Source organism: Miniopterus natalensis, chromosome 1, assembly GCF_054644295.1.
Source record: "Miniopterus natalensis isolate mMinNat1 chromosome 1, mMinNat1.hap1, whole genome shotgun sequence".
In the NCBI taxonomy this organism is placed as follows: Eukaryota; Metazoa; Chordata; class Mammalia; order Chiroptera; family Miniopteridae; genus Miniopterus; species Miniopterus natalensis.
The window spans coordinates 180028213-180053795 of record NC_142081.1 but is presented as its reverse complement, the minus strand read 5'-3'; the positions used below and the strand labels follow the sequence as shown (position 1 = coordinate 180053795).

The window sequence follows — 25583 nt, the reverse complement described above, 5'->3', positions numbered from 1 at the left end:
GGAAAGAGATGCACACAGTCTGCTCTCGTGAGCCAGTGCCGTTGGGCCACAGCACACCATTGAGAAGGGGGAATAAAAGCTAGAATGCACGGGGTCAAGTAACATGGGGAAATGAACGGAGTACTTTTCCCAGAGGAAAACAAATCTAAGAGAAGTAGGATGGGACTAATTTCATTGATTCACATCAAAAAAAGAATAATTTTATCATTTCTTTTAAAGCATCTGAAAAGCAGTTTAATTTTTTTTTTTTTTTTCTAGTTCCAAAACCTTTTCACCAGCCCAAAAGAAAAACACATAGCCATTAAGTGGTTTCTTCCCATTTCCACTTCCGCAGCTCCTGGTGACCATAAATCTGCATTCTATCTCTGGATTTACCTATTCTGTATTATTTCATATAAATAGAATCATTCGATTCCTGACTCTGACAAGTTTCATTTATCATATTTTCAGAAACAAAACAGGCACAGGCTTTCCATCCACTTCCTTGAATTTGGCGTACTCAAGAATAAATCGATGGTTCTCAATGATAGCTCTGTGCCACAGTTTGAAAGAAAAGGAATGAGGGACGGGGGAAGAAGGGAGAGAGGGAGGGAAGGAAGGAAAAGGGAAGGAAGGGGCCAGGCTCCATGTCTAAAAATTGTTTGAATAGATCTGGGTTGAGCCTGAGCCACCCCAGGTGACTCCCAATTAACTCTAATAGCAGCCAGGACTGAGAACTATTCTATGTGAATGCAAGGGAAGTAATGTAAAAATGTCCCCCTTGAAAATAGAAATAATTAAATTGTAATGGACCCAGAATGAATTTTAATTTCTTAATTTCCTTGGCTATTTGATTCATAGCCATGTATCTGCACCTAGAATTATGCTTGGCACAGAAGTGGATAAAAATTGCCTTAATGTTGAATATCAAATTTTATTTTAGGCTTAAAATTAATGATATAGTAATTAATAACCTTTAAATGATATTAATATACTTAGCTGCTGATATTAGGAAACCAAAGGGAAGTATCTTCAATTTAGGACCCCCCTGATCAGATGTTATTTTTTAATACACTGTTGTTCCCTAGTTATTAATTGTTATGCTTATTAGACTCCCTTTCTATATAAAATTGGTAGGGAATTACTTATTTCCTCAAATGGCCATCATTTTAAAGCCTGGAAGTCTGATAAATTGGAGGTAAAAATATAAGATGATCAAATACTGGCATTTACTGGAAATGTAGTGTGCAATAAGCTCTCTATATTTATATCTATTTATTTTTAAAACCCGAATTCTACCTAAATTTCCTAGTTTCTTTATCTGTTTTTAGTATTAAAGGTCATTATTTTCCATCCCTACCCCACACTACCCCTCTTTCTCTCCACCTTGAAAATTCTCCTTCCTCTCTCTCTCTGGAAAAACATTTTTCTTATAGCAAGTTATTTGTTTTTCAATATCCATTTGACAGGCTTCATGTAATCCTTACTGGTTTTTATAGCAGATTCTGACAAAAATGCTTTTTCCTAAAGCAATACTTTTCCAAATAAATTATAGGTTTCTGAAGATCGCCATAACAACAGATATTATACCTAAATAAGCAATCAATTTGAAGATGTATTTTTAAAATACAGTTTCAAAAAATAGCTCTCTGCACTCTAGAATTACCCCCTTTCACAGGCTGTATGATGACTTGACTACCTCTTTAATGAATCTGTCCCAAACAAGCGGACGCCAGATCCTTTGTCAGACGGACAGGCTTGTACATGTTCCTAAATTTTAGAATGGGAAAATGGATTTCCTCCTTTCCCAAATATTATATTACAAAAGACTTAACATTCAGATAAGGATACAGACATTTCAAAACTGTAAATATTTCCAGAAGAATACCACAAATAAAAATATTTCCATTAATTTTCAAGCTCCATTATAGATAAGAAAAATGAAGCTGATAACTATCACTACAATGGCAATCATATTAAAATATATAAATGTATTGCCCTAGCCAGTTTGGCTTAGTGGTTAGAGCATAAGCCCGTGGACTGAAGGGTCCCAGGTTTGATTCCAGTCAAGGGCACATCCTCGGTTGCAGGCTCGATCCCCTGCCCAGGTCCAGGCGCGTGCAGGAGGCAATCAACCGATGTGTCTCACATTGATGTTTCTCTCTCTCTCCCTTCCACTTACTCTGAAAAGCAATGGAAAAAATATCCTCAGGTGAGGATTGGAAAAAAAAAAAAAAAAAAAAAAAAAAATATATATATATATATATATATATGTATGTATCAAATTAACATGTAATAGATTGGAAAGTGAATTTCAGAAGGAATATCTAGGAAAAGATTTGTCGCTTACAACTTAACATAAAGAATACAGACTTTTTTTTAGTATAACACATATGGCAAAAAGCAAAGGGGATTCAGGAAACAATTGTCTAGAGATCAGTGGCCTCCCAGTGTAATCCATAGATGGGCACGATCAGCATTGCTTGGGAATGTGTTAGAAATGCAGGTTTTCCAGATCCACTCCAGAACTACTAAATCAGAGACTCTGGGGATGGGGATGGCAGTTTGTGTTTCACCAGGCCTTCCAGGTAATTTTAATATACACTAACCATATCAGATACTAAAGTTAGAGAACAAATGATCCAAATGATTCAGCCCAAAAGTAGCAGAAGGGAGTTGAAGAAGAGTGGACTTATTTGGTATGGGGAAACTAAAAACCATTTTATTAGCATTGTTGCTTTTCTATTGCTCAGGACTGAGCAGCCTAATAAATGTGTTATATTTATTACTTGACCTAAATAAATGTATTAAATACACACACATGCCATAGTTATAAATACACTGTAAAATTGGCATACATAGGGGCAAAACCGAAAAGAAATATGCAAAAAAATCTATACATGCTGATAATGGGATTTTGTTTTCTTCCTCCCCAGCCTTTTTTGTTTGTTTGTTTTAATAATTTCCGGCAAATCAAATTAGGTATGTATTGTTATTCCTATTTTAGACCTGGGAGCACAGATTCAGAGGAGAGAATTGGCTCAAGGTCAAAGAACTAGTGAATACCATGAAGTGGGTTTAAACTGGGAGTTTATGACAAAGTTCAATTCACTATTACACTATGCAGTCCTTAAGAGAGTAATATTTTACAATAGAAAACATTTAAATATATGAACACACATTATGAGGCAATGCACAAAAAATCATTTGAAAAAGCCAAATGGGGTGCTTAATGCTCATATTTAAATGTTAAATGTGCAGTGGTCATTACCTGCCAGCTTTGTTTAGTTACTAGGTTATTGAGAAAAATTATATTCCCAAGTCTGAAAAGTTTCTCAGCCAATTTCTTCAAAACACATTAAATTGACCATATTATGTAAGTTTCATCACACTTGAGGTAAAAGTAAATGTTAAAAATGAAAAGAAAGCCCAGCCGGCATGGCTCAGGGGTTGAGTGAGGACCCATGAATCAGGAGGTGACGGTGAGGTTGGAGGCCAGGGCACAGGCCAGGTTTCCGTTGGAACCCCAGTAGGGGGCGTGCTAGAAGCAGCAGGTCAATGACACATCATTGATGTTTCTCCCCCTTCCTTTCTCTGAAAGCAATAAAAACATATTTTTAAAAAATGAAAAGATAACCACACGATTTTATAATACAATAAAAAAGATAACAATGGGTAAAACATATCAATAGGTTATAGCATTCCTAAAAGGATGTCCACACTAGCCAAGAAAAGGAAATAAAGACCATCCAGATTGGAGAGAAATAAGTAAAACTAGCTCTATTTGCAAGCAGATGTCATAAAATTGAATATAGAAAATTCCAAGGAATCCACTAAAAACTATTGTTACAAATCAATGAGTTGAGCAAGTTTGCAGAATATAAGATCAATATACAAAAATCAATTCCATTCTCTACACTAGAAATAAACAATCCAAAAGAAAAATTTTTTAAAGTCCATGTATCATAGAATCAAAAATGAAACAAAATACATAAGAATAAATTTAACAAAATAAGGAAAAGATCTGTACGCCGAAATTACAAAATTTGTTTAAAGAAATTAGAAAAGAAATGCGAAGATACACCACATTCATGGATCAGGGAACTTTTCCCCCAAGCTTAGATGTTAGCTATATGGTTTTTTGTAGATGATCTTCACTTTGAAGAGGTTACTTTCCATTCTTAGTTTTTTATCATGAATGTGTGCTGAATTTTTAAGGGTATGGAATTTTGTTAAGTGCTTTTTTTTCTGTCTATTAATGTGATCGTGCATTTTTTAAAATCCGTTATTTTATGCCACTCGAGCTGGTTTTTAAGAGCTCCTTCTGCCCGCCCAGGTTAGCTGGCTCATTTAGATGGCCTCTTAAGGCCTTGGAATAAAGTAGCTCTCACATCTTATCCTTTCTAGGCCAGACACCTGGAGGGGAAAAAAGAGAGATGGATAGCACCTGGGCTCAGCCAAGCCGTCTTCGCTGGACTGCGCAACTCCCGCCCCTCCCATCCGGCTTTCATTACGCTTCTCTGCGTCGCTTTAGCCACCGAGAGGCCGGAATTTACTCCGGGCCCGCGGAGCTCGCCCCCGGTCTCCAGGTCTTATCCAATCAGTGCCCAGCCAGGAAGCTGAGACGCGGCCGCCGCACGGCCTCGAGCCGCTCCACCACTCCCGGCCCCGCAACCCTGGAGTCACGTGATCACATCCGCGTCTCCGGCGCGCCTCCGGGGAGCACCTCCCTTCAGCTAGTGCTCGCCGATTGGCCACTGCTCTCGCGGTCTCCTGGGTGACGAGAACGCGGCAGCCTCCTTGGAGGAGACCGGGTGCGCCTGCGCACTTGGTAGGTCGCGCGACCGCTCTAGCCTGGAGATGAAGGTAAGTAACTTAGAAACCCCGGGGGGCGCGAAGACCGGACCACTGGCTCTTAGGCCTCAGCCCGCGGAGCGTCGCTTTGAGGATAGAGAGGTGCGACACACACACACACCCCCGCTTCCGAGTGCGTGGAGGGGGGAACGAGGCGACCAGGGAGGGAGAGACTGGGGGCGCAGTTGAAGGAGCGCGGGGAAAGGAAGGAAAAGAGATGAGAAAACAGAGAGGGAGGCCTCTCCTTGCTGGGGCCGCTACCGGAGCTGAAGCGGTGCGAGAAGAGGGAACCCCGGCACGGCCAGAAATGAGCAGACTGCCTCTGAAGAGACCCCGAACTTCGCTGCGCGGAAGGAACGGGTTGTGTGACTACATTTGCAGGGTCGCGGTGAACTGGACTCGTTCTGGTGTCACGAGCTGCTCTTTCTTGGAGCGAAGGCCCTGGCAAGCTGTGCGTCTGACCAGCGCTTAAACAGAGTGAAAAGCCTCCGAAGGCATAATCTCTGATTGTATTGCCTGTGATGTGGTCCTGTTTATAGATCACTTGGTGGCGAGTGTCCAGTATTCACGGAGAAATCTCCGCACGCAGGTTTAGACGCTCAAGAGCGTCCTCTGCGCGCACGGTTTCCAGGCTTGGGCTTCGCGTGACCCCACCCGCGGGTCCCTGGCTTTACAGCTCCTTCACCTTGCCCCTTTCCCACAGCAAAGAAATGGAAAGCTCGATTTAAAAATTATTTTACACGTCCTTATGCTTCCTCGAGACTTTTACTGTGGAAATTGGAATTGACAGAGTCACAAGTCATCACAAGTTACATTTCTAAAGCTCTTCACAATTCATGAAGTATCTGAAGTGAGGAGATATTATTACTATTCCTGGTTTAAAATTGAGAATTTTGTGCTTGAAGCAATTTAAGAGACTTTTAAAATTTAAAAAGCAAAACTTAAATCTTGGTTTTCTGGTTGTGAAGTGAGCACCATTTCCACCACTGTTTGTGGAGCATCTATATATACATATATGTATATGTATATATATGCAAAATAATATCTAAGATCCCATGGAAGTCTACTGTGAAGCTAATGAAATTCAGTAAGGATTCCTAACTTGCATGAAGGGGTTCCAGGCCAATGTAGTCATAAAATTACAAAAGTGAGATGCTTTTATACTTTTTCTTTAAGGCTGTCTTAATGCTCCACAAAATACAGGTGGATTTCATTTCTTTAACATACGAAATACCTATTGATTGGTGAGTAATTTTGAGCATTGGAAGAATTGTCACCGTGACTGTTAAGCCACCTGTAGTAGTATGTAAACTTCATATGCCTAGATATGGGCATCATTGTTTAATCTGTAATTTAACCTAGTATTAAAATCTGAAATTTTTCATTCATGCTCTATGTTCCTAGATGGTCTAGGTCAGCACTGTTTCATATAAATATGTGAGCCAGTATAATTTAAAATTTTTAATAGCCACATTAAAATATTTTTTAAAAACATAACATTAATTTTAATAATATATTTTATCCAGCAGGTCCAAAATATTAATCATTTCAACATGTAATCAATATGAAAATTATCAGTGAGATAGCTTGCATTCTCTTTTTCATGGTCTTTGAAATCCAATATGCATTTTACATTTACAGCACATTTAAATTTGGTCTACCCACATTTCAAGTCCTCAATAAAATTTCAGGTCCACATGTGATTTGTGGCTTCCATAACCACAGTTCTAGATTGTTTAAGTGAAAAGAAAATTATTTTTTGACTAATACATTGTCCATCCAATAGCCAAATTAAACACACTTAATGATGGAGTAAGTATAATTGATGGGTAAAGGAAGAAAATAATTTTGAGTGAAGTATATCCATTTTGTATTTTAATCATGGTTGAGATTTTTTGTATAGCAGTTTTGTTAAATTTAATCCCAAAAAATCCATGCCACTGATAATTAGCTACATTAGTTTAAATTATTTTAATCTGAAGCATCTATAAAACTGAAACTTATGCAGTTTTATAAAATTAATATTTAAAAACTTTCAAAAGCAGATATTTATAATAAACTCTCCCCTATATATTGAGGTCCGTACTTTACCAATCAGATTGTGAGTTTTTTCATTTTGTTGTTGATTGGTTGTTTTGTTTTTTATATTGTTGACTTCTTTTGGGTAAGCTCTTAACTAGCCTTCACCATCCTGAATTCTACTGTTTTCATGATCGTATTTTGACATCTCTTCTGACTAACCCTTAATTATATGTTTTTATTTTTTTTTTTTTTTAGCGTGTTTTCTCACTGCTAGAAAAGAATTGGCTTGGCACACCAATACAGTTTACCTGGCAAAAAACATCAGGAAACTACCTTGCAGTAACAGGGTAAGAAACCAGTGAATATTTTATATAAATCATCCCCCTACTCCAAATGGTTGTATGCCTACATAACCACCCATCTATTCAGTAGAAGTTGTTGTGAGATGTTTATATGGCGGGAAAAGTAATATCTTCATCTCCATTAACATCAGAGTTCATGGAACCTTTTCCCCAGTAATAACTTTTCAGATACAAATTATGAAACAATGATGAGAGAACATAGAAAGTACCTGTATGGCAGCTAAACTTTTTATATGCATAGAGATATAAAGAAAACGAAACATTCAGGTCATATTTTTGTGTTTTAATTGCTTTTAGAGCTGATCATACTGTGAAAATCTTTGATCGCCATGGTCAAAAGAAAAGTGAAATTAACTTATCCGGGTAAGTAAAGAGGTAAATCAAAAACTTTTTCAAGCATTGTTGCCTAAAAGATAAAACTGTACTGTCTTAAAACCATAATCAAATAGAATTTTATAACACATATAACCTGTATCTCCTCTTTTGCTTTTTTCATTTGCAAAGGGATTTGTTTTTTATACCATAAGTAGTTCATGAAATATGTAGGTAAATAGCATATGAGTTAGAGCTTAGAAACACCCGTACATTCACAAGGAGCCTAAAGGCAGGATTATAAATGAGTTCATATGAAAGAATTCTTATTTAATTATAAACATGCCTTAGATGTGTATAGGCAGACAAGATAAGCCTGTATCACTATAGTATCTCCTATCTAATAAATTGTTGAAAAATAGTTACTTTCACATACTTCTTAAAGGACAAAGACTTTATTTTATCTATATTCAGGAAATAATTCTAGATTACACTAAGCATAATTTAAGCATTTTTAATGATTCACTATAATCACTACCTGTGTTAGTTATTTTTACTGATGGTCTCTGGTTGTTAAGATGTGCAGATGCTCTCACCTAAATGGTCTTATGCTGCCATGCTTTTAAGATTCACATCTGCTTTGTGTAGTTGATTGCCACCACCTTTGCAAATCTCTAACAGCCTTTTCCAGTTCCTGCTCTGCCACCACCCACTTGAAGCCACCATTTTGGCATTTCCCATTGCTCTTAATTGTTGCCCCTGGTTTCTGTATTCTGGAAAACAGGTCAAGGTAGTTATAATTATGTCTAAAATAAAGTAAGGAGACACTTAGTAAAAAACTTTTGAATAAATTCTATGGTCTTTATTACATAAGCTCTGCAACATCTGTTTTGGTTACACAATGACCTTATTTTTTTACTTCTGAATTATTTTGCTGTATTCATGGTAGTTGAGTTTGACTGACAAAGGATCTCCAGGTAAATAAAATGCCATTGTATATTGCCTTTAATTGGCAGATGATTTTAATAGCAATTTGAAAGCTTTCCTCTTTCATATTTCCCAAATTTCTAAAACTATTACAGAAAATTTAGGCCCCAAACATATTTTAACAGTTTGAAGAATAACTGAAGTAATTCCCAGCTATCTTAAGTGTAAATCTATGCAAGAACAAAGAGTGTCAAAATGAAAAATTGCATCAGAGAAGAAAGGTTCATCCTCAAGGAAATTTTTAAATTATAATAAACATTTTGGAATAATTTTGAATAGTAAAAAACATGTTAAACAGAGCATTTCCTATTTAGAACTATTTTGTCATCTCAGTTGAATCACTCTTCTCATTCCATTAAGATATAAAATGAAAATAATATTTCTTACCCCCTACTTCAGAATTCAGCCTTTCCACTGTTTGCAATACTACATCTACCCAGCCTTGAACTCTTTTATACACAATTTACCTAAATATGACTTCATTACATATCATTACCTTCCTTTTCTCTCTGTAAGTTTAAAGTAATCTTTCAAAACTTGATCAAATAACCTGTTGATTCCAGATGGAATTCATTTGTAGAGGTGCTTGATGAGTGTGTTTTACCAAAGGCCAGGTTCTTTAGAAATCTGCTAACTTACTAGGTATAATTATATTTAATAAGAATATGAAAATGATATTTAAAATAGAATTAAAAATTTTTCCATCCTCTCAACAACAAAAGTATTAAGTATTATCCAAACAGTGAATAGTGCCTTGTATTTCTCACTTTAGAAATTTTATGACCTATTTAAAATAGCTTGAATGGTCTTGTTGTAGACAAAAATCACAAATAGGTAAGTATTTAAATTTCTTTCCTCTACTTTAAATATGTATTGTGACATTTTGCTCTCTTTTTTGAAAGTAACTGTGTTGCTATGGATTGGGATAAAGACGGAGATATCCTAGCAGTGGTTGCTGAGAAATCTAGTTCCATTTATCTGTGGGACGCCAACACAAATAAAACCAGCCAGTTAGACAGTGGCATGAGGTAAGAATAACTTTTTTATATTTTAAATCTTCACTTAGAAATATGATTACTTGTAGGTTTGATGCTAAAACTGCTTACTGCTTTCATTATAAAAATGCATTGATGAGTTACTTTCTTAGAAAAAGTTCATTTCTTTTTTTGTTATATATAGTCCTATTATTTTGTCCACTAATTAGAATATAATTCTTACATTGTAAAGTATAAATACCTTCTTAAAAAGTTGTTTTTGATGAAACAGTCTAAAAAGTCCAAAGATGAGACAAAACATATTTGGGAAAATCTGGAGGTGGGATTGGCTGCATGCATGGCTGGATCTAGGAGTTCTGACGATGCAATCAAGACTTTTTTTTAATCCCTCACCCAAGGATATGTCTTTATTGGTTTCTAGAGAGAGAGGAAGGGAGAGAGAGAAACATCAACGGTTGCCTTCAGTACTGGGGATCGAACCCACAACCTAGGTATGTGCCTTGACCGGGAATCAAATCCACAAACTTTTTGGTGCTTGGGACGATGCTTCAGCCAACTGAGCCACCTGGCTGGAGCACAAGACTTTCTCTGTATTTTGTTCATTCTAAGTCAGACACTCTCCACAGCTACTGGCAGCTATTGGCTTATATCATTCTTTACAGCAAGTTATGCCAGAGACAAGAGCATGCTCCCATCACATCACCAGTGTTCAATCAGTTCTTCAAAAGGTCTCTGAAAGGATTAGGCTGGGCCATGGGATTGGTAATTCCACCAAGTGAAGAGTAGGGTTAGGGTGGGCAATTCTCAAGTAGGAAAATTCTAGGCAGACAGGATAAATTACAGATCTCTACTAAAATAGAAAACATTTTCCCATTGGAAAAGAAAAATTTGTCAGTATTTACAACTTAAACTTTACAGTTTTGACCTTGGACAAGTTTCATAACCTCTCTCTAAGCCTCAGTTTCTTCATCTGTATGTAATGGGTATAAAAGTAAGATCTACCTCGTGGCATCATGTCGCCCACAGGTGAGCAGAAAGAGATCACACACATATCATAATACTAGTCTATACATTCCCAGTTTATTTTCCAAGGAATAACAACCCAGAAGAAGCAAGGTGGCCATGCAGAACAGGACCAGACATAACCTTAGCACAGTTCCCCTTGACCCACCAAAGTGATACACAGGCATGTATCCACAGGTGATATTGTCTGCCCAATGTAAAGTCTTGCTAGGTCTAAAAACCTTCATTCCTGGCTCTATCCTTTTATACTTTGGATATACATCCTTTTTCAGAAAGAGTTTACACACACTGTGCTTCCATTCAAGAGAATGTTTATAAATATCAAGTACTTTTTTACTTATAAAAAATTTTAAACTAAACATTTTATTCATTTACCTATTAATACAACTAACTTCTCATATACTTTTAGTGAATTTTTGTCGTCTAAGTATCATCAACTCATATATCACAAGTATCATCACTTCCAGGTATCATCACAAATTCAACTTGTTTCAATTAAATATGTAATTTTCAATAGTCATATTCTCCAAAGCTAGCCAGAGGGAGCCCCTTTAAGCTTACACTTTTGCCCTTTTATTACTGCCCCCAACATTCTTGAAAGCAGTGGCATGATTTCTCAGTGGTTCTCAGAGTTTAGCTGCATCAGAATCACCTGGAGAGCTTATTAAAACACAGATAGCTGGGCTCCACCCCCAGAGTTTTTCATTCAGTGGGACTGGGGTGGGATCTGAGAACTGGCATTTCTAAAACTCCCAGGTGATGCTGCTGGTCCTTGGATTGCATTTTCAGAACCACTTTTCTAGATCCATTGTGATTTCTTTGCTCAACATCTGGAATGGTCTATTCTCCAAGGAGTCCTGATTTCCTTTAGTAGGGAATTATGTTCTGTGAGTCCTAGAATGCACATAAGAACTGGTGGTAGGCAAACATGCTTTTCACTTCCTTTTAAGCTACTAGTAATAGTAACAGAGCTGGAAAAAAATATGTCTTTCATGAATTCCCAATGATTTTTCCAATTTAATATATCATGTTATTGGACCCTACTTTTTTTAAAGCAGAGAGTGTCGTCATCTTTTAAGGTTTTTACCACATTTAGAATTACAACTGTCATGAGGAGACAAATGAGTAAGTATTTCATCATGTCATCTCATGAAATTTGAGGGTCCATTATGACTGAATTGAAGTCCGTATTCATTATACATTTGTATTTTAAGTCTAACTGACTGTAAGAGTATGTTGTAATGTCTCCAAAATGTCTTCAGTACTTAGTCTTTCCCCTAAAGCATTAAGTTCTAATTTTGTACTTTAGCTTCTAAATAGATGTTAAAATTATTCATGAAGTCCTTTATAAAAGGACTATTTAGAGGTTATGATTGCGAATTGTTTAGTAATTTATATTTTAATGTTACAGGGATCAAATGTCTTTCCTTCTTTGGTCAAGAATTGGAAGTTTCCTGGCTGTTGGAACTGTTAAAGGAAATTTGCTTATTTATAATCGTCAGACATCTCGAAAGATTCCTGTCCTTGGTAGGTTATAGTTGGAAACTCTGTTAAATATTTGAAATGCTTTACATAAATGTAAATTTTACTGCCTCTGGTTTTCCTGATATTGCAAGGGAAATTTTGTAGTATTAAGATTCCCCTGGTCAAGCCTCACATATAGCTAAACTAGAAGATCCTTCTTCACTGCCTGCTAAAAATTTCCCAGGCTACATCAAATAGGCTGCTCTAAGGTCAAGGTCAGCCTGTGTCTTTGAACACCAGTACATTAATGACATGGCTTCCATCTGTCCCTTTCTCACCCAGTTTGTACCTCTGGACATGGAAGAGCTCATATGTGTATCAACACATTAGTAGATGGACTAAAACATTTGCTGACTACTTGGACAGGGTATGTCCAGATTCCTAATTCTGACCCCTTATTCTCTCCAAATACCAGTTTAATCTAGGTGTGGACTATGAGTTATATTTGCCTCAGGGTGTATGACTATAGGGTGTTTGTGTGTGTGTGTTTCTTATTTGGCCTTGATTCAGTCTTTCTGATTCTCTGAACCTCTGGTCACTTAGCATCTGCCCTCTGTATACAAGAGGAAACATTAGAGATTCTTTTCAATTATTGTAACATCATGCTGGTGAATGGTGAAACTAGTGGGCTTAATTACATCCAAATAACCAGAAAAAGTATATCTTACTGCTAATGAAGGAATTAAACTCTGGAGATAAGAGTGCCCACAGACCACTTGAGAAAGTCCCTTTCAATTAAGGACACTCAATCATTTTAAATTATTTTAAAGTATTTATTCACATAAATGTATATCTGTAATATTAATATTTTTAGTGCTGCAGCTAAGCAGTAATGCCATTGATCCCATTTGAAAATTGAACTAAAAAATCTGGGGTTATAAAAATCAACTTCCACCATATAAATTAGTGAATTTGACTTTAGTTAGGCATTTTCTGTACCCCACTTCATCTGCAGGTATGTCCTACTAGTTATTTTGACACTTGAAGTTAAAATAATTTATCAAAGCATGACTATTTTGTGCCAGGTATTTGTCATATCCATATGATTTTATATGTGAACTTTGTATTTAACATGAATATCGATTCTGCTCTCAGTCTTATTTATTAACTGTAAAATGGGCCTGAAAAGGTTCAGGTTAATTGCATATCTTAGGTTAAATATATAGCTGCCTCTTTCAGGGTTGGTTGTGATTTGTGGCTCTTTTTTCCCTTTTAAAAACCTTATTTTCCTAAAACCAAGTCATTCCATTTTAGATAGCTACTACATGGTAGCATGATCAGTCAGCGTGTTACCGTAACTAAATATCTGTTACCTTGTTTTATCTTGTACTGATTTATTTCCTTGAACTAGACTAGATACAGGCAGTTCTCACTTTGCATAGTTCTCATATACATAAATTTCATTTACTACAATTTAATTAAATATTACCAGTCTGCCAATAACGTGGTTCAAACTTCAGTTACCATAGTATATTAACTCTGAGTTAGTTAATTAAATGAGTTTAATACATGTCAAGTACCCGGAACACTATAAGGAAGCACACATAATGTGTTAAGTATTATTATAGATGTTAAGACTAACCTGAATTCTGAGCACTGGAAGCGAAATGGTCTTGAGGTATATAGGAAGGAGAAGAAGAGATTTTCTTCCTTTCTTGGGTATAGAAAGAAGTTTGTATTTGGCATATTTCCACCTCTCTTCACAGACTCCCTTTTCCCTTCCTTATGCCCATCTCTTTGGCTATCTGGCTCCCATGTACTACCCAAGTCCCTTAAGCTATGATCAGCAAAATATCCTGTATCTCAGTCTCCTTCTGAATGTTCCTTTTACTTTTGTGCTCTGATCTCCTGATCTGAAATACTGTCTATATCCTGACAACTCCCCTATTTATCTCTTCCACACTCTAGACTCATATATCCAACTGCTTACTCAACATCTTTGATGGGAGGTCTAATAAACACTTCACATTTCATATCTCCAAAACCATTTGGACCCCAACTTTTCCTCTCATCATTGAGGATATTTCCTCCTTTTAGATCTTCAAGCCAAACCTTAGCCTCATCCTTGACTTCTCCTTCTCATACCCTCCATACCTTATCCGCCCCAAAATCTTGTACTACCTACCTTCAAATATCACCAGAAGCAAGCCTGTTCTTACCACATCATGGTGTGGGCCTGAAACATTTGCCTGAATTTCTGCAATCTCTTAATTGGTCTCCCTGCTTCATCTCTTGCCCCCTACAGAATATTCTCAATCAAGGGTCCAGAGTGAGCCTTTTGCTCAGAACTCTCCAGTGGTTCTCTGTCTCTCCAAGAGTCAAAGCCAAAGTCCTCACAGTGACCAGCCAAACCCTGTGTGACCTGGTTTCTGCAGACTGTCTGACTTCATTTCTTACTTTTCTCTCCTCCCTCCCTGTACTCCAGCCACACGGCCCTCTAACCCACCAGGCACCCTCCTGCTCGGGGTCTACTCAGTGACTGTTTATTTAGAATCCACTTTCTGTATAGATTCTTTATTAAGTTCTCTAAGGCGTACAAAGAATAAAAGGAACGTGGTCTCTTCTTAATAACAGCTAAAATAGCTAACACTTCTATAGCGCTTCTTACACACCTGACACCCTCTGAGTGCTTTAACTCATTTGATCCTTGGCCCAATCTGTGGATGGTATGACTAAGGAATAGAGAAAGGTTAAGTAACTTACCCAAGTTTTTGCAGTAAGTGGTGAGCCACTTATTCAAATATAGGCTGTCTGCCTCCAGAATCTATATACTTAATTAACCTTGGTGCTCTTGAGTACTTGTCTATTCCAGGACCTTCAATAAATGCCCACATTGTCAAACATGTGATTTTTGCACTGGCTAGAAAGCTCAATAAAAAAGCGCCCTGCTATTAATGGTTATCTAATATCACTCTCTAGCTAAGTGACTCAACTCTTAACACAAGTCTTCCTAAGGTGCATTCATAGTTGCACCTCAGTATTATCACAAATCACTATGTGTCCTTTGGTTATATATGAAAAGTCCAAGCAGTGAACGTTGAATGCCAAGGGTCTACCACACCACGAAGCTGAATATCGTAATGATAACTTCAGTGCTTTGGGATTTACTTACCTTAAGGCGTTATCGTTTAGGTTTGGTGATGAGGTAAATTTGTCAAAGAATAGAATATCTTTTTATTTTATGGCCTATGCTCATATCTATATTAAAAAATTGGAGAACAGTATTGCCCTTATATACTGTTATCTTGATTTACAACTTGGTAATAAGCTGTTTTAAATAAGATATCTTAGACACAACTGATTTGATGAGATTTTAAATCCCTTGTCTGTTTAATTTCCATGGTATATTACCTGAGCTTTCAGATTGACATTACAGATATTTTAACTATTTTTTTGAGAAATCATGTGTTTGTACAAAAATCATCTCTTTTTCAGGAAAACATACTAAGAGAATCACATGTGGATCTTGGAATTCAGAAAATCTGCTTGCTTTAGGTGGCGAAGATAAAATGATCACAGTTAGTAATCAGGAAGGTGACACAATAAGACAGGTAATACTGTAACATCTCTTTGGTCTGATATATTCACATTTTTACCTAAAATAATGTTTGTCTATCGAACTATAAAATTTTTAAATCTCTATATGAGATTTGAATACAATAACTTCATATTCTAAACATCAAAAACTTTTCTTTTTATGTAGTAGGACATTTTTCCTTAACGTGATTACTTTATCCAAATATCCTCCTTTGTATATTCCCATTGTTTAGTATTAGCATGGGTTGTCAGCTTTTTGATTAGTCAGACAGTATATTTGTGAAATAATTTTTATAAATGTATATTTATAATATAAATGTTTATAGCTAGACTCAGAGCCATGTCTGCCTAATTCTGCAGCCCATACCTTTAACTGATATGTTAAGTTGCTTTCAAACTAATCCTAGTTAAATTTAATTTCAGGATTAAATTTTACTACTGTTCAAATTTCCCAGTTGATTAGATCTTCAATAGCTCCTCCTTAAGGGAATTTGTATTACCACTAGCTACATAATCTCACCAGTGGGAACATTTTACTTTAAACTACTTGACTTATGATTTAATATTGCTAAAGCAATATTAACTAACATTTTTAAAATAACTTCTAGGTACATGGCACTGTGCTATGTACTTTAGAAGAAATATGAAGTATGACCTTGTATTAGTTATTGCTGCATAAGAAGTTACCCTCAAAACTTAGCAGTTTAAAGCAATAAACATTTATTGTTGCACAGTTTTTGTAGATGAGGAATGTAGATGCAGCTAAGCTGGATGCTTCTGCCTCAAGGTCTCTCATGTTTTAATTGGTCAAGGCTGCAATCTCATCTGAAGGCTTGACTGGAGGAAAATCTGTTTCTAGGCTCTCTCATGTGGTTGTTGACAGAGTTCAGTTCCTTACAAATTGTTAAGCTCAGGGCCTCAGCTCTTCTCTGACTCTTTACTGACTAGAAATCTGCCTCATTTTCTTGCCACATGGATGTCTCCATAGAGTACCTCACAACATAGCTGCTGGAGAGACAGTGCTAGCAGGCATTAAAAGCTTACTCCACAATCTCTTCATAATAACCTGATTTCAAAATCATAGTCTGTTCTCTAGAACAGACTGAGTCACTAGATCCAGCCCCACACCCAAGGGGACAGTGATAGGGATTAAACAAAGGCATAAAAACCATGAGGTAATGATCATTGTGGGCCATCTTAGAAGCTCCTGACTATAGGCTCCTACTCTTGAGGAGATAAAACTAATCATGATGAAATACATGGCCTTATATGATCACCAAATTTTTTGGTATAGCTTACAAGCATTTGTGAGATAGAGGAGATCAATAAAAATGGTATTTGTGAATATTTAAAAGAGAAAAGGTGATCTGAATCAGGATATAGGCTAAACTGTTGTAACAGAGTGATCCAAAATTACAAGGGCTCTAAGAATATGGTAGTTTGGGTTGTTTTCCCCCCTCTTTTTCTCATGTAACAAAGGGATGTAGGCAGGCTATCTATGTATCTCTGATTCACAAGGTTGTACAGAGTCCCAAATTCCTCCCATCTATTGCTCTGCCATTGTCTAGGGTGTTTTGCTCTCATCTGCATGGTTAAAACTAGCATACCAGCACCACATCTGCATTTCAGCCAAGGGAAGGAAGAAAGAGAAGTGGAGACCAAGAAATTTGTAAAGGACCTGATCTGGAAGATGCATTTGTTATTTCCATTCATATCAGATGACTGGAACTTAGTCATACTGTCACACCTAACTGCTGCCAGGGAAGCTGCAACTTTAGTCTACCTATGTGACTATGGATCCTGCTATACCTTGTTTTAGTGGATACCATAAGACATTTAGCAACGTGTGTCTTTCAACCCAAGAAAAACAGCGAGAACAAAAATAAGAGGAAAAACTTATAGCTTGTGGCTTGTTAAAAATTGGCTTGGCTGAAGATAGGGGCTTTGATTGAAAATTTACAGAAAATAAGGCTGAAGGAGAAAGTTGATTCTCATGTCTGGAAAGTTTTAAAAGTTAGGCTGAAGAAAGTAACTCAACCATGTTGGGCAGAACCATAGAATGATTCAAGTGGTTCTTAAAAAAGATTAATCTGTCATTAGTTTAAAAAACTATTTGCGAAAAGACCTTGTAATTTTGGTTATTCTCTTTTGCTGCTAAACAGAATAGTCGATATATAGTACGAATGCTTGAGCTCTCCATCCTGCTATTCAGGTTAGACATCATCAGTAGACACTGGCTTTTTTTTCCCCCCCCACTGAATCAAGACATGGTCTTACAATATTTTTCCATATAATATCCCAGGAAGCCACCCACTACCATTTAGCTGTTATTTACATATAACTATTTCCCATTTCTTTTTCTTTTTTTAAGGAAGAGTTCTTTTTTAAAAAATATGTGGTTTTTTTATTGATTTCAGAGAGAGGAAGGGAGAGGGAGAGAGAAAGAAACATCAACGATGACAGAGAGTCATTGATGAACTGCTTCCTGCACCCCCCTTATTGGGGATCGAGCATGTGCCCTGACTGGGAATCAAACCATGAGCTCCTGGTTCATGGGTCAACGCTCAACCACTGAGTCACACCGGCTGGGATATTACCCATTTCTGATTGCTAAGAAGTATGTTTCCAGTATTAGAATACTATTTAAGTTGTCCGGTGGTAAGCAAAGCATACATTAAAGTCATTGCTTTATGTGGTATGGTCTTTGAATGGCTTTGACTGTAGACTATTCTGCAAATCACTCCAGTGTTACCTGTGTGGGTTTATTTTTACTTATCCTGCTGAGGACTGTCTTGCTTCCTGAATCGGAAGATTGCTGTCTTTCATCAACTCTGCAAGATTCTTAGTCATTATCTCTTTGAATATTACCTCTTGCCCTTTCTATTCTGTCCTTCTGAGTGTCTGTTAGACATATGTTGGACCTTCTCAATCTTTTAATTTCTCTTTTATAGTTTCTTTTCGTCATTCTGTGTAACCTGGATAATTACCTCAAATCAGTTCACTTATTTTTTCTTCATATTCGTCTGATCTTCTGTCTATCCCAATGAGTTTTTATTTTAATGACTCTGTCCTTCTTATTTTTGGAAAGTACTTTGTGGTTCTTGTAAAAAATCTGCCTGGATTTTTTTTAAGTCTTTTCTTATAAGTCCTTTCATGTCTTTAGTTATTTTTAAAGTATTTTATTATCTCTCTCTTTCTCTCTCTCTGATAGTTCTGTTATTATTAGATCTACTAACTCTTGCTCTTGATGCAATTATTTCTTTATGAGTTTTCTTATTTTGAATTGTGAGCTCATATTCAGCAGGAATTATCTCTGGAAATTTTTTGCAGCATTGGAAGAGGCTTTGGATTTTGTTTTGCCAAACACTGCAGGGAGTTTCTAGACCACCCAAGTATAAGTTTGAATCTCAAATTATAATGAGGATAGGAGGTAAAGTCTTTGATTGAAAAAGAGCTTTTTCAACTTTTTTCTGACCCAAAGCGCAGCCCAAGTCACATACGCTCCCTTATTGTCACCTTTTGCCAGCTGCTCTGAGTAGCTTCAGCATCGGTTTCTACACACACTTTGATTTTCAGTTTGATTTTTACTTATCATCCTTGGAAATTTTTTTACCTTCTTTCAGGCTTCTCTATACATTTAATGAGATAGCTGTTTCATCCAGGATTTCTAGATGTTTGTAGCAGTGGGCATTTCAGGTTATTAATCCAACATATAACAGAAATTAAAGCAAAGTGCCTGTTTTATTATTATTATTCAGAGTGACTTTGAGTGTTGGGTTTATTCATAGTGATAATATTTTCATCCCTGCAGTCACTATTGAAAGCAGACCCTGGCAACATGCAGTTTTCCATGATGAAGATCGATGACCGAGCCTCTTTTGCTGAAAGCACAGTAAGAATTCTAAATGAAATTCATGCCCAAATTATTTTAATTTGTAGAATATACTCTCCTTTTTTAGGGTGGTCCATAATCTATATTGATAAATCAATTATGGTCTGTCACTTATTAAACTAATAATAAGCCCCTGTCTCCCAGGCCTAAAAGTTTTTCTGCTGCTGGTACCTTGTTTTACAGCAAATGAAGACATCTTCCTGTTACAGTTGGTGTTGCTCTTCTCATTCTTGTGGTAGCAAAAAGAGTTGGGGTACCTTTATAAATAGACGTAATGATTTCTATATGATTTTTTATTTTCACTATCAGATGTGACCAGAGCTCTGGAAATTGTAGTTGCTTTTTTTTTAATATCTTAGATTTATTTCCCTGCTACATTTTAATATTCTGAAATCCAGACAGTTTTTACAGTCAATATGCCTATATTTAAATGAAGTAATGTTTCTATTTCTTTAAAAGCTGTTATTAAATTGGTACTGACTTATAATTGATTGCATCTTAGAATCAGGGATATATATAAACATGTCTCTTTTTATATATATTAATCACCCTAATGAGCCCAGTTAAGTAATACACTCTTTCATCTGCCCAACACAATTACACCCTTATCTGAGAATTACAGTTAAGTATGCGCTTGTGTGAGTAACAGAGGGACACTGGTGTAGCCATATTGACCAATGACCTACAGGTGATGGAAAGAGTGATGATAGAAAAAGCCAATTTAGTCTGTCCACATGGGTGTGGACATGTCATTCCAGGTGGCTCAAAATGAGAATGACCTTTTATGATGGAAGACTCTATACCCTGAATATGAATTCAATTTCAGTGGAACTATATGAGACTTACAGTGTTGTATGCACAGTATCCTAAAAGAGAGGTATAGAGAATTTTAAAAAATTATTCCACCTAGCTATTTTAGTATACTTCCAAGGGTATATTAGATATGTATAAAGCCAAGGATTCTTCCTAGACTATATATTAGTAAACTTTTTTTTTAGTTACATTGTTTACTTACTAATTATAATATTGAACACATCTAAATTTGGCTTGTTTTCATAAATTTTGTTAAGCTGTTTGAATTTGCTTATTGGTCTTTATATGTAGTACTGAGTAATTCATTTCACAATCTCTTGATCTTTTCTGGCAGATAAGTGTGGTGGTTGGCAAGAAAACTTTGTTTTTTTTTAATCTGAATGATCCAGATAACTCCATTGATCTGGAATTTAATCAGAACTATGGCAACATTGCCTGCTATAGTTGGTATGTACAAAAAGCTCATTATAGAAAGATACCTATATGTTTTTCCTTACTAATTATATTTAATTTTTGCCTATATAATTTTCACTTCTATATATAACATTTTCTGAATTACAGACTATGATTTAGTATGTGAAACTACCTAACATATATTATCTGGCACATAGACCCTTGGTAAATTATATTCTCTAATTCCTTTATTTTAAGGTACTTGCTTATGTACTGTATTTCCAATGATATTTAATCTCCCTTTTTATTGTATTATTGCCTTTGTTGCTATAGGTATGGCGATCGCTACGTCATGATTGGTTTTTCACGTGGAATTTTTTTGGTCATTTCCACTCATAATCGAGAGGTTGGTCTAGAGGTATTTCAAGTTCATGATCATAAAGATAGTCTAACCAGTATTGCAGTATCACAGACCCTTAACAAAGTTGCTACATGTGGTGATAACTGGTAAGTTATATTCACAAATTCCCAGAAAAGCTTATATAAGGAATATTCAAGAGATTCATCAAGACTTTGGTAGCCGAAATGAATCTGTCAACCATACTTCCTTGCACTCTTAGAACATCTTTGCAATGGAAATTTCTTAATACTCCTTTACTTCTGTCTTTAATACCCACAGCAAAACCTAAAATACTAAATGTATACTAAGTATATATTACATATAAAACCTAAAATGGAGTATGCTTGAAAATCAATCTTAAAAATAAAATAGGAATTCTGGGTAATATGGAGTAAGCTCCACCCCATCTCTCTCACTGAATACAGTGATAAAACCTGGACAGACCACATAGAACAGTTATTTAAGGACTCTGAAAACTAAATAGTAGCAGGCAGATTGACATAGGATACCAGAATTTGAAGTATGACTGAGCCAGTGATAAGTCTCCCATTTGTCTCCCACTCTCAGGATTCAAGGCAGCCCGAAATCCAGAAGTAGGCAGAGTATAGACAGAGGAGCTCTAAGAGAAGCTCTGTAGTTCTGGCTCAAGTTACAGGAAAGAGAACTGCTAACACTCAGAGAGAAGTGGAGAAATCCCCCAGTTTTCTTTCTTATTCTTTGTTCTCTCATGCCCCAGTAATCAAGCAATCTCGCTATGGTAGTGACAGCAACAGCAATGGCTGCAAGGACCCACAAGCACCTAAAACTCTGACAGAGGGTAACCTTCCTCACCAATTGGGAGAGCTATAGTGCCAAGAAGGTGGGGCAAACCCCTGTTGCTTATTTTTCTCTCTGACCTCCCTCTGCTTGGGCACAGGTACAGGTGCAGTTGTGGGAAGTACAAGGCAGAACATGGTAACTAGAGCCCCAGCTTCCAGCTGGAGGACCAAAAAGGGGAGCCTCAGGAAGCTGAAAAATACCAGGTAGATCCTGGAGAGGGAGGAGCTCTAGCAAATAACCCTATAAAGATATTTGTGAACTCCCAGATTTACCCCTGAACTGTGTATATGCATCTCACCCTAAACACATAGCAAAGACTTTGAGAACTTAACTAAGGGATAGGTCATAGTCCAAGTCCTATACTAGCGACTGAGTGGGCCATACAAGGGACATATCCAAATACCGCTGCAAAAGCTTTGAAAATAGAACTGACATTGAAACCATAACCCAGAAGGCTGGTTTAAACTTGTGGCCTTAACCCAACTAGGTTGATTGCCTACTTAAAAAAAAAAATTAACCCTCTCCATGGGATTTAAACAAGATACAGAGTCTCATAGCATAATATTCAAAATGCCTAGAATATAACCAAAATTACTTGACATATGAAGAATCAGGAAAATTTCAACTCACTTGTGAAAAGGCAATCAAAGGAAGCCAAGGCCAAGAAGATAAAGATAATGGCTACTGTAAAAATGTTTTAAGAGGTAAGGGCTAGCATTCTCCAAACAAATGGAAGCAGTTTCAGAAAAGAAATAGAGCCTATAAAAAAGAACCAAATGGAAAGTTCAGAACTGAAAAATATAATTAATGCAGTGTACTTAATAGCAGAATGGAGATTACAGAGTAAAGAGTCAGTGAGCTCGAGGATAGACCAATAGAAATATGTAATCTCAACATAAAGGAAAAACAGATTGGAAAAAATGAACAGAGCCTCAGGGACCTGTGAAATAAAACCAGAAGGTCTAACACTTGTGTCATAAAAGTCTTAGATATAATGGCTGGAAACTTCTCACATTTGGCAAAAGATATAAACCTATGTATTATACAACCTCAGCAAAAGCCCCAAAGGATAAATCCAAAGAAATCTAGTCCCAGGTACATCATAAACTGCTAAAAACCAAGACAAACAAAAAAATCGTGAAAGTAGCCAGTGAAAAACATTTTGAATAACTGTGGATTTCTCATCATAAACCACAGAAACCGAAAGGAAGAATGACAATATTCTTAAAGTGCCGAAAGAAAAGAACTATCAACTGAAATTCTGTACCCAGTGATAATATCCATCAGTAGTAAAAGGGAAATAAAAACATTCTTAAATAAAGAAAAATGTAGAGAATTTATTGCTAGCCAGTAGGCTCTAAAAGAATTGCTGAAGAAAGTTCTTCAGATAGGAGAGAACAGATGACAGCAGGAAATTTGGGACATCAAGAATAAAGGAAGAGCAATAGAAATAGTAAATAGCTAGTAGATATAATAGGCTGTGTTTAAATTTTGAGATCTTTAATGTATATGTGGCTACTGAAAGCAGTATTATAATATTGTCTGATAGTATGTTCACCGCAAGAAGATACATAAGACATCTACAATATAAAGGGGAGAGGGTAAAGTTCTTATGTGTGATAAGATTTCTACATTCTGCTTGAAGTGGTCTAAATGTTGATTATAAATAAATTATGAGAAATTAAATATGTATAGCTTATAATTGTTCATGAACAAAAACAATTTAACTTAGAGCTCATGTTTAAATTTTTTTATTTTTCAGCATTAAAATCCGTGACTTGGCAGAATTAAAAGATATGTATGCTATAATCAGTCTGGATGATGAAATTAAAGGTATTGATTTTTCTGAATCAGATTGACATTTTATCATTCCAGTTAGAGTAGTGTGTTTGTTATTGTAGGAGGAATACAATTAGTACCCTTCACTAGAGTTCCCTAAAATAACCTCCATATTTTAGTAATTATGTGGAGTCATACTCCTTGACTAGAAGGATATAAGTCCAATTTGATCCAAAGATTTATAGTGAATTTTATCCCAATTCCAATTATAAAATCTAAATTCTTACATACTTTCCCTTTAAGCCAGTATTGAATGAGTTAGTGGTCATGTTCATATGTCAACCCTTTATGAATTTCCTAGTCTAAATAAAGACTCTTTAAACTTTTAAAGAAAACATTTGGATATATCTGCGCATCTGGTAGCATAAGTGAAAATGTTTGCTTATTTGCCTGCAACAGTGTATTTGTTTTAGAATAATCCTTTGTTTTGTCAATTATTTCAGGGTTGAGTACCTTGTCCTGGACAGATGATGGCCAGTTGCTGGCATTGTCTACCCAAAGGGGCTCACTACATGTTTTCCTGACCAAGCTTCCCATACTTGGGGATGCATGCTGCACAAGGATTGCATATCTCACCTCCCTCCTTGAAGTCACTGTAGCCAACCCTGTTGAAGGAGTATGAAAATGGTGTTATTTTATTTTATTTATTAATAAAATCAAAGAAGTTTTAGCAGTTGATTTACTAGTTACTTTTCTATATTATAGGAGCTACCAATGACAGTTTCTGTTGATGTGGAACCCAACTTTGTAGCAGTAGGACTTGATCATCTGGCTGTGGGAATGAATAATCGAGCTTGGTTTTATGTCCTTGGAGAGAATGGCAAGTCTAAATTCAGTTGTTTTCTTATCTAGCTTATAATTTCTGATCTTATTTGAGAAGCATTTGTTATCAAACTGTGGGTCATGTGCCCTACACTTTGTAAGGCCAAAAGTCCAAGTGTCAGTTTGGTGTAAGGAAAGGTTTATTGATCAAGAAGACACCAACCAAGAAAATAGGAGACATCGATGCCTCAACTGTATCTTACCTGCTGGACTAGGTTAAGGATTTTTAAGCTGGAGAAGAGGAGTGGGAGGGGGAGTTAGGGTAAATTTCTTAGGTCTTCGTCTCTTGACAAGGTCTCAAAGGAGTAGATTCTAAGGCACTTATCAGTAGATCACATCAGGGTGGTCTTGAGTCTCCATTGTTTTTTGCAAAGTAAGCTTGTAAATTATTGTCCTTTGACCATTCCTTTTTATGAAGAATCATATACATTGAATTGAGATGTTATCTATAGTTTTCCTGAAACTGTAGTTTGACCAGTAGGTCAAAAGTTATTGACCCAGGAACCATGGCAGTCTCCCTGAGTCCCACAGTCTAAACCTAAAGCAACCTATGACTACAGGGGAACGGGTAGGTTAATACAGCTTTGTTAAGGAAAAAGCAGAGGATCTAACTTGTGGAGAAGAGCAGAGGGCCTGGCATGTGGGGTACAATTACACACCAAAAGTTTCTTTAAAAACCAAGTCTTTTACTCTTTTTCCTTCAGACATCTCTTTCTTAGTTTAAAAGGTTTTGTGAGTTCTCTTTGCATAATTTTTGGAAAGATTTTATACCTTACCTTTATAGTGAAAACAGCATGGTTCAGGGGGCAGAGTATGACCTTTAGAATTAGGCCCTGGATTTAAATTCCCCTTCTGCCTCTTAGCTAGATGACTGTAGCCAAAATTCTTTACCCCTCTGAGCCTTGGGTTACTGTTTGGAAAATGGATTCCTCTTCTTGTTAGGGGTCATGTGGAAAATTAAATAAAAAGTGTGATCTACCTTTACACATGACTTTCTTAGGTACTCCTTG

General features: G+C 36.4%; 1 protein-coding gene across 1 annotated transcript in view; it reads left to right on the top strand.

Annotated features, from left to right (window-relative positions):
* The first annotated feature begins 7113 nt into the window (after positions 1-7113).
* Positions 7114-25583, top strand: part of WDR19 (WD repeat domain 19) — a 60161-nt gene continuing 41691 nt past the window's right edge. The window contains exons 1-11 of the mRNA XM_087827818.1: positions 7114-7202; positions 7515-7580; positions 9419-9544; positions 11946-12061; positions 15494-15609; positions 19407-19487; positions 20635-20747; positions 21027-21200; positions 23675-23745; positions 24195-24367; positions 24457-24571. Of these exons, the coding sequence (XP_087683944.1) occupies positions 9432-9544; positions 11946-12061; positions 15494-15609; positions 19407-19487; positions 20635-20747; positions 21027-21200; positions 23675-23745; positions 24195-24367; positions 24457-24571 (1072 nt within the window). The 5' untranslated portion in view covers positions 7114-7202; positions 7515-7580; positions 9419-9431. The remainder of the gene's footprint in view (positions 7203-7514; positions 7581-9418; positions 9545-11945; positions 12062-15493; positions 15610-19406; positions 19488-20634; positions 20748-21026; positions 21201-23674; positions 23746-24194; positions 24368-24456; positions 24572-25583) is intronic.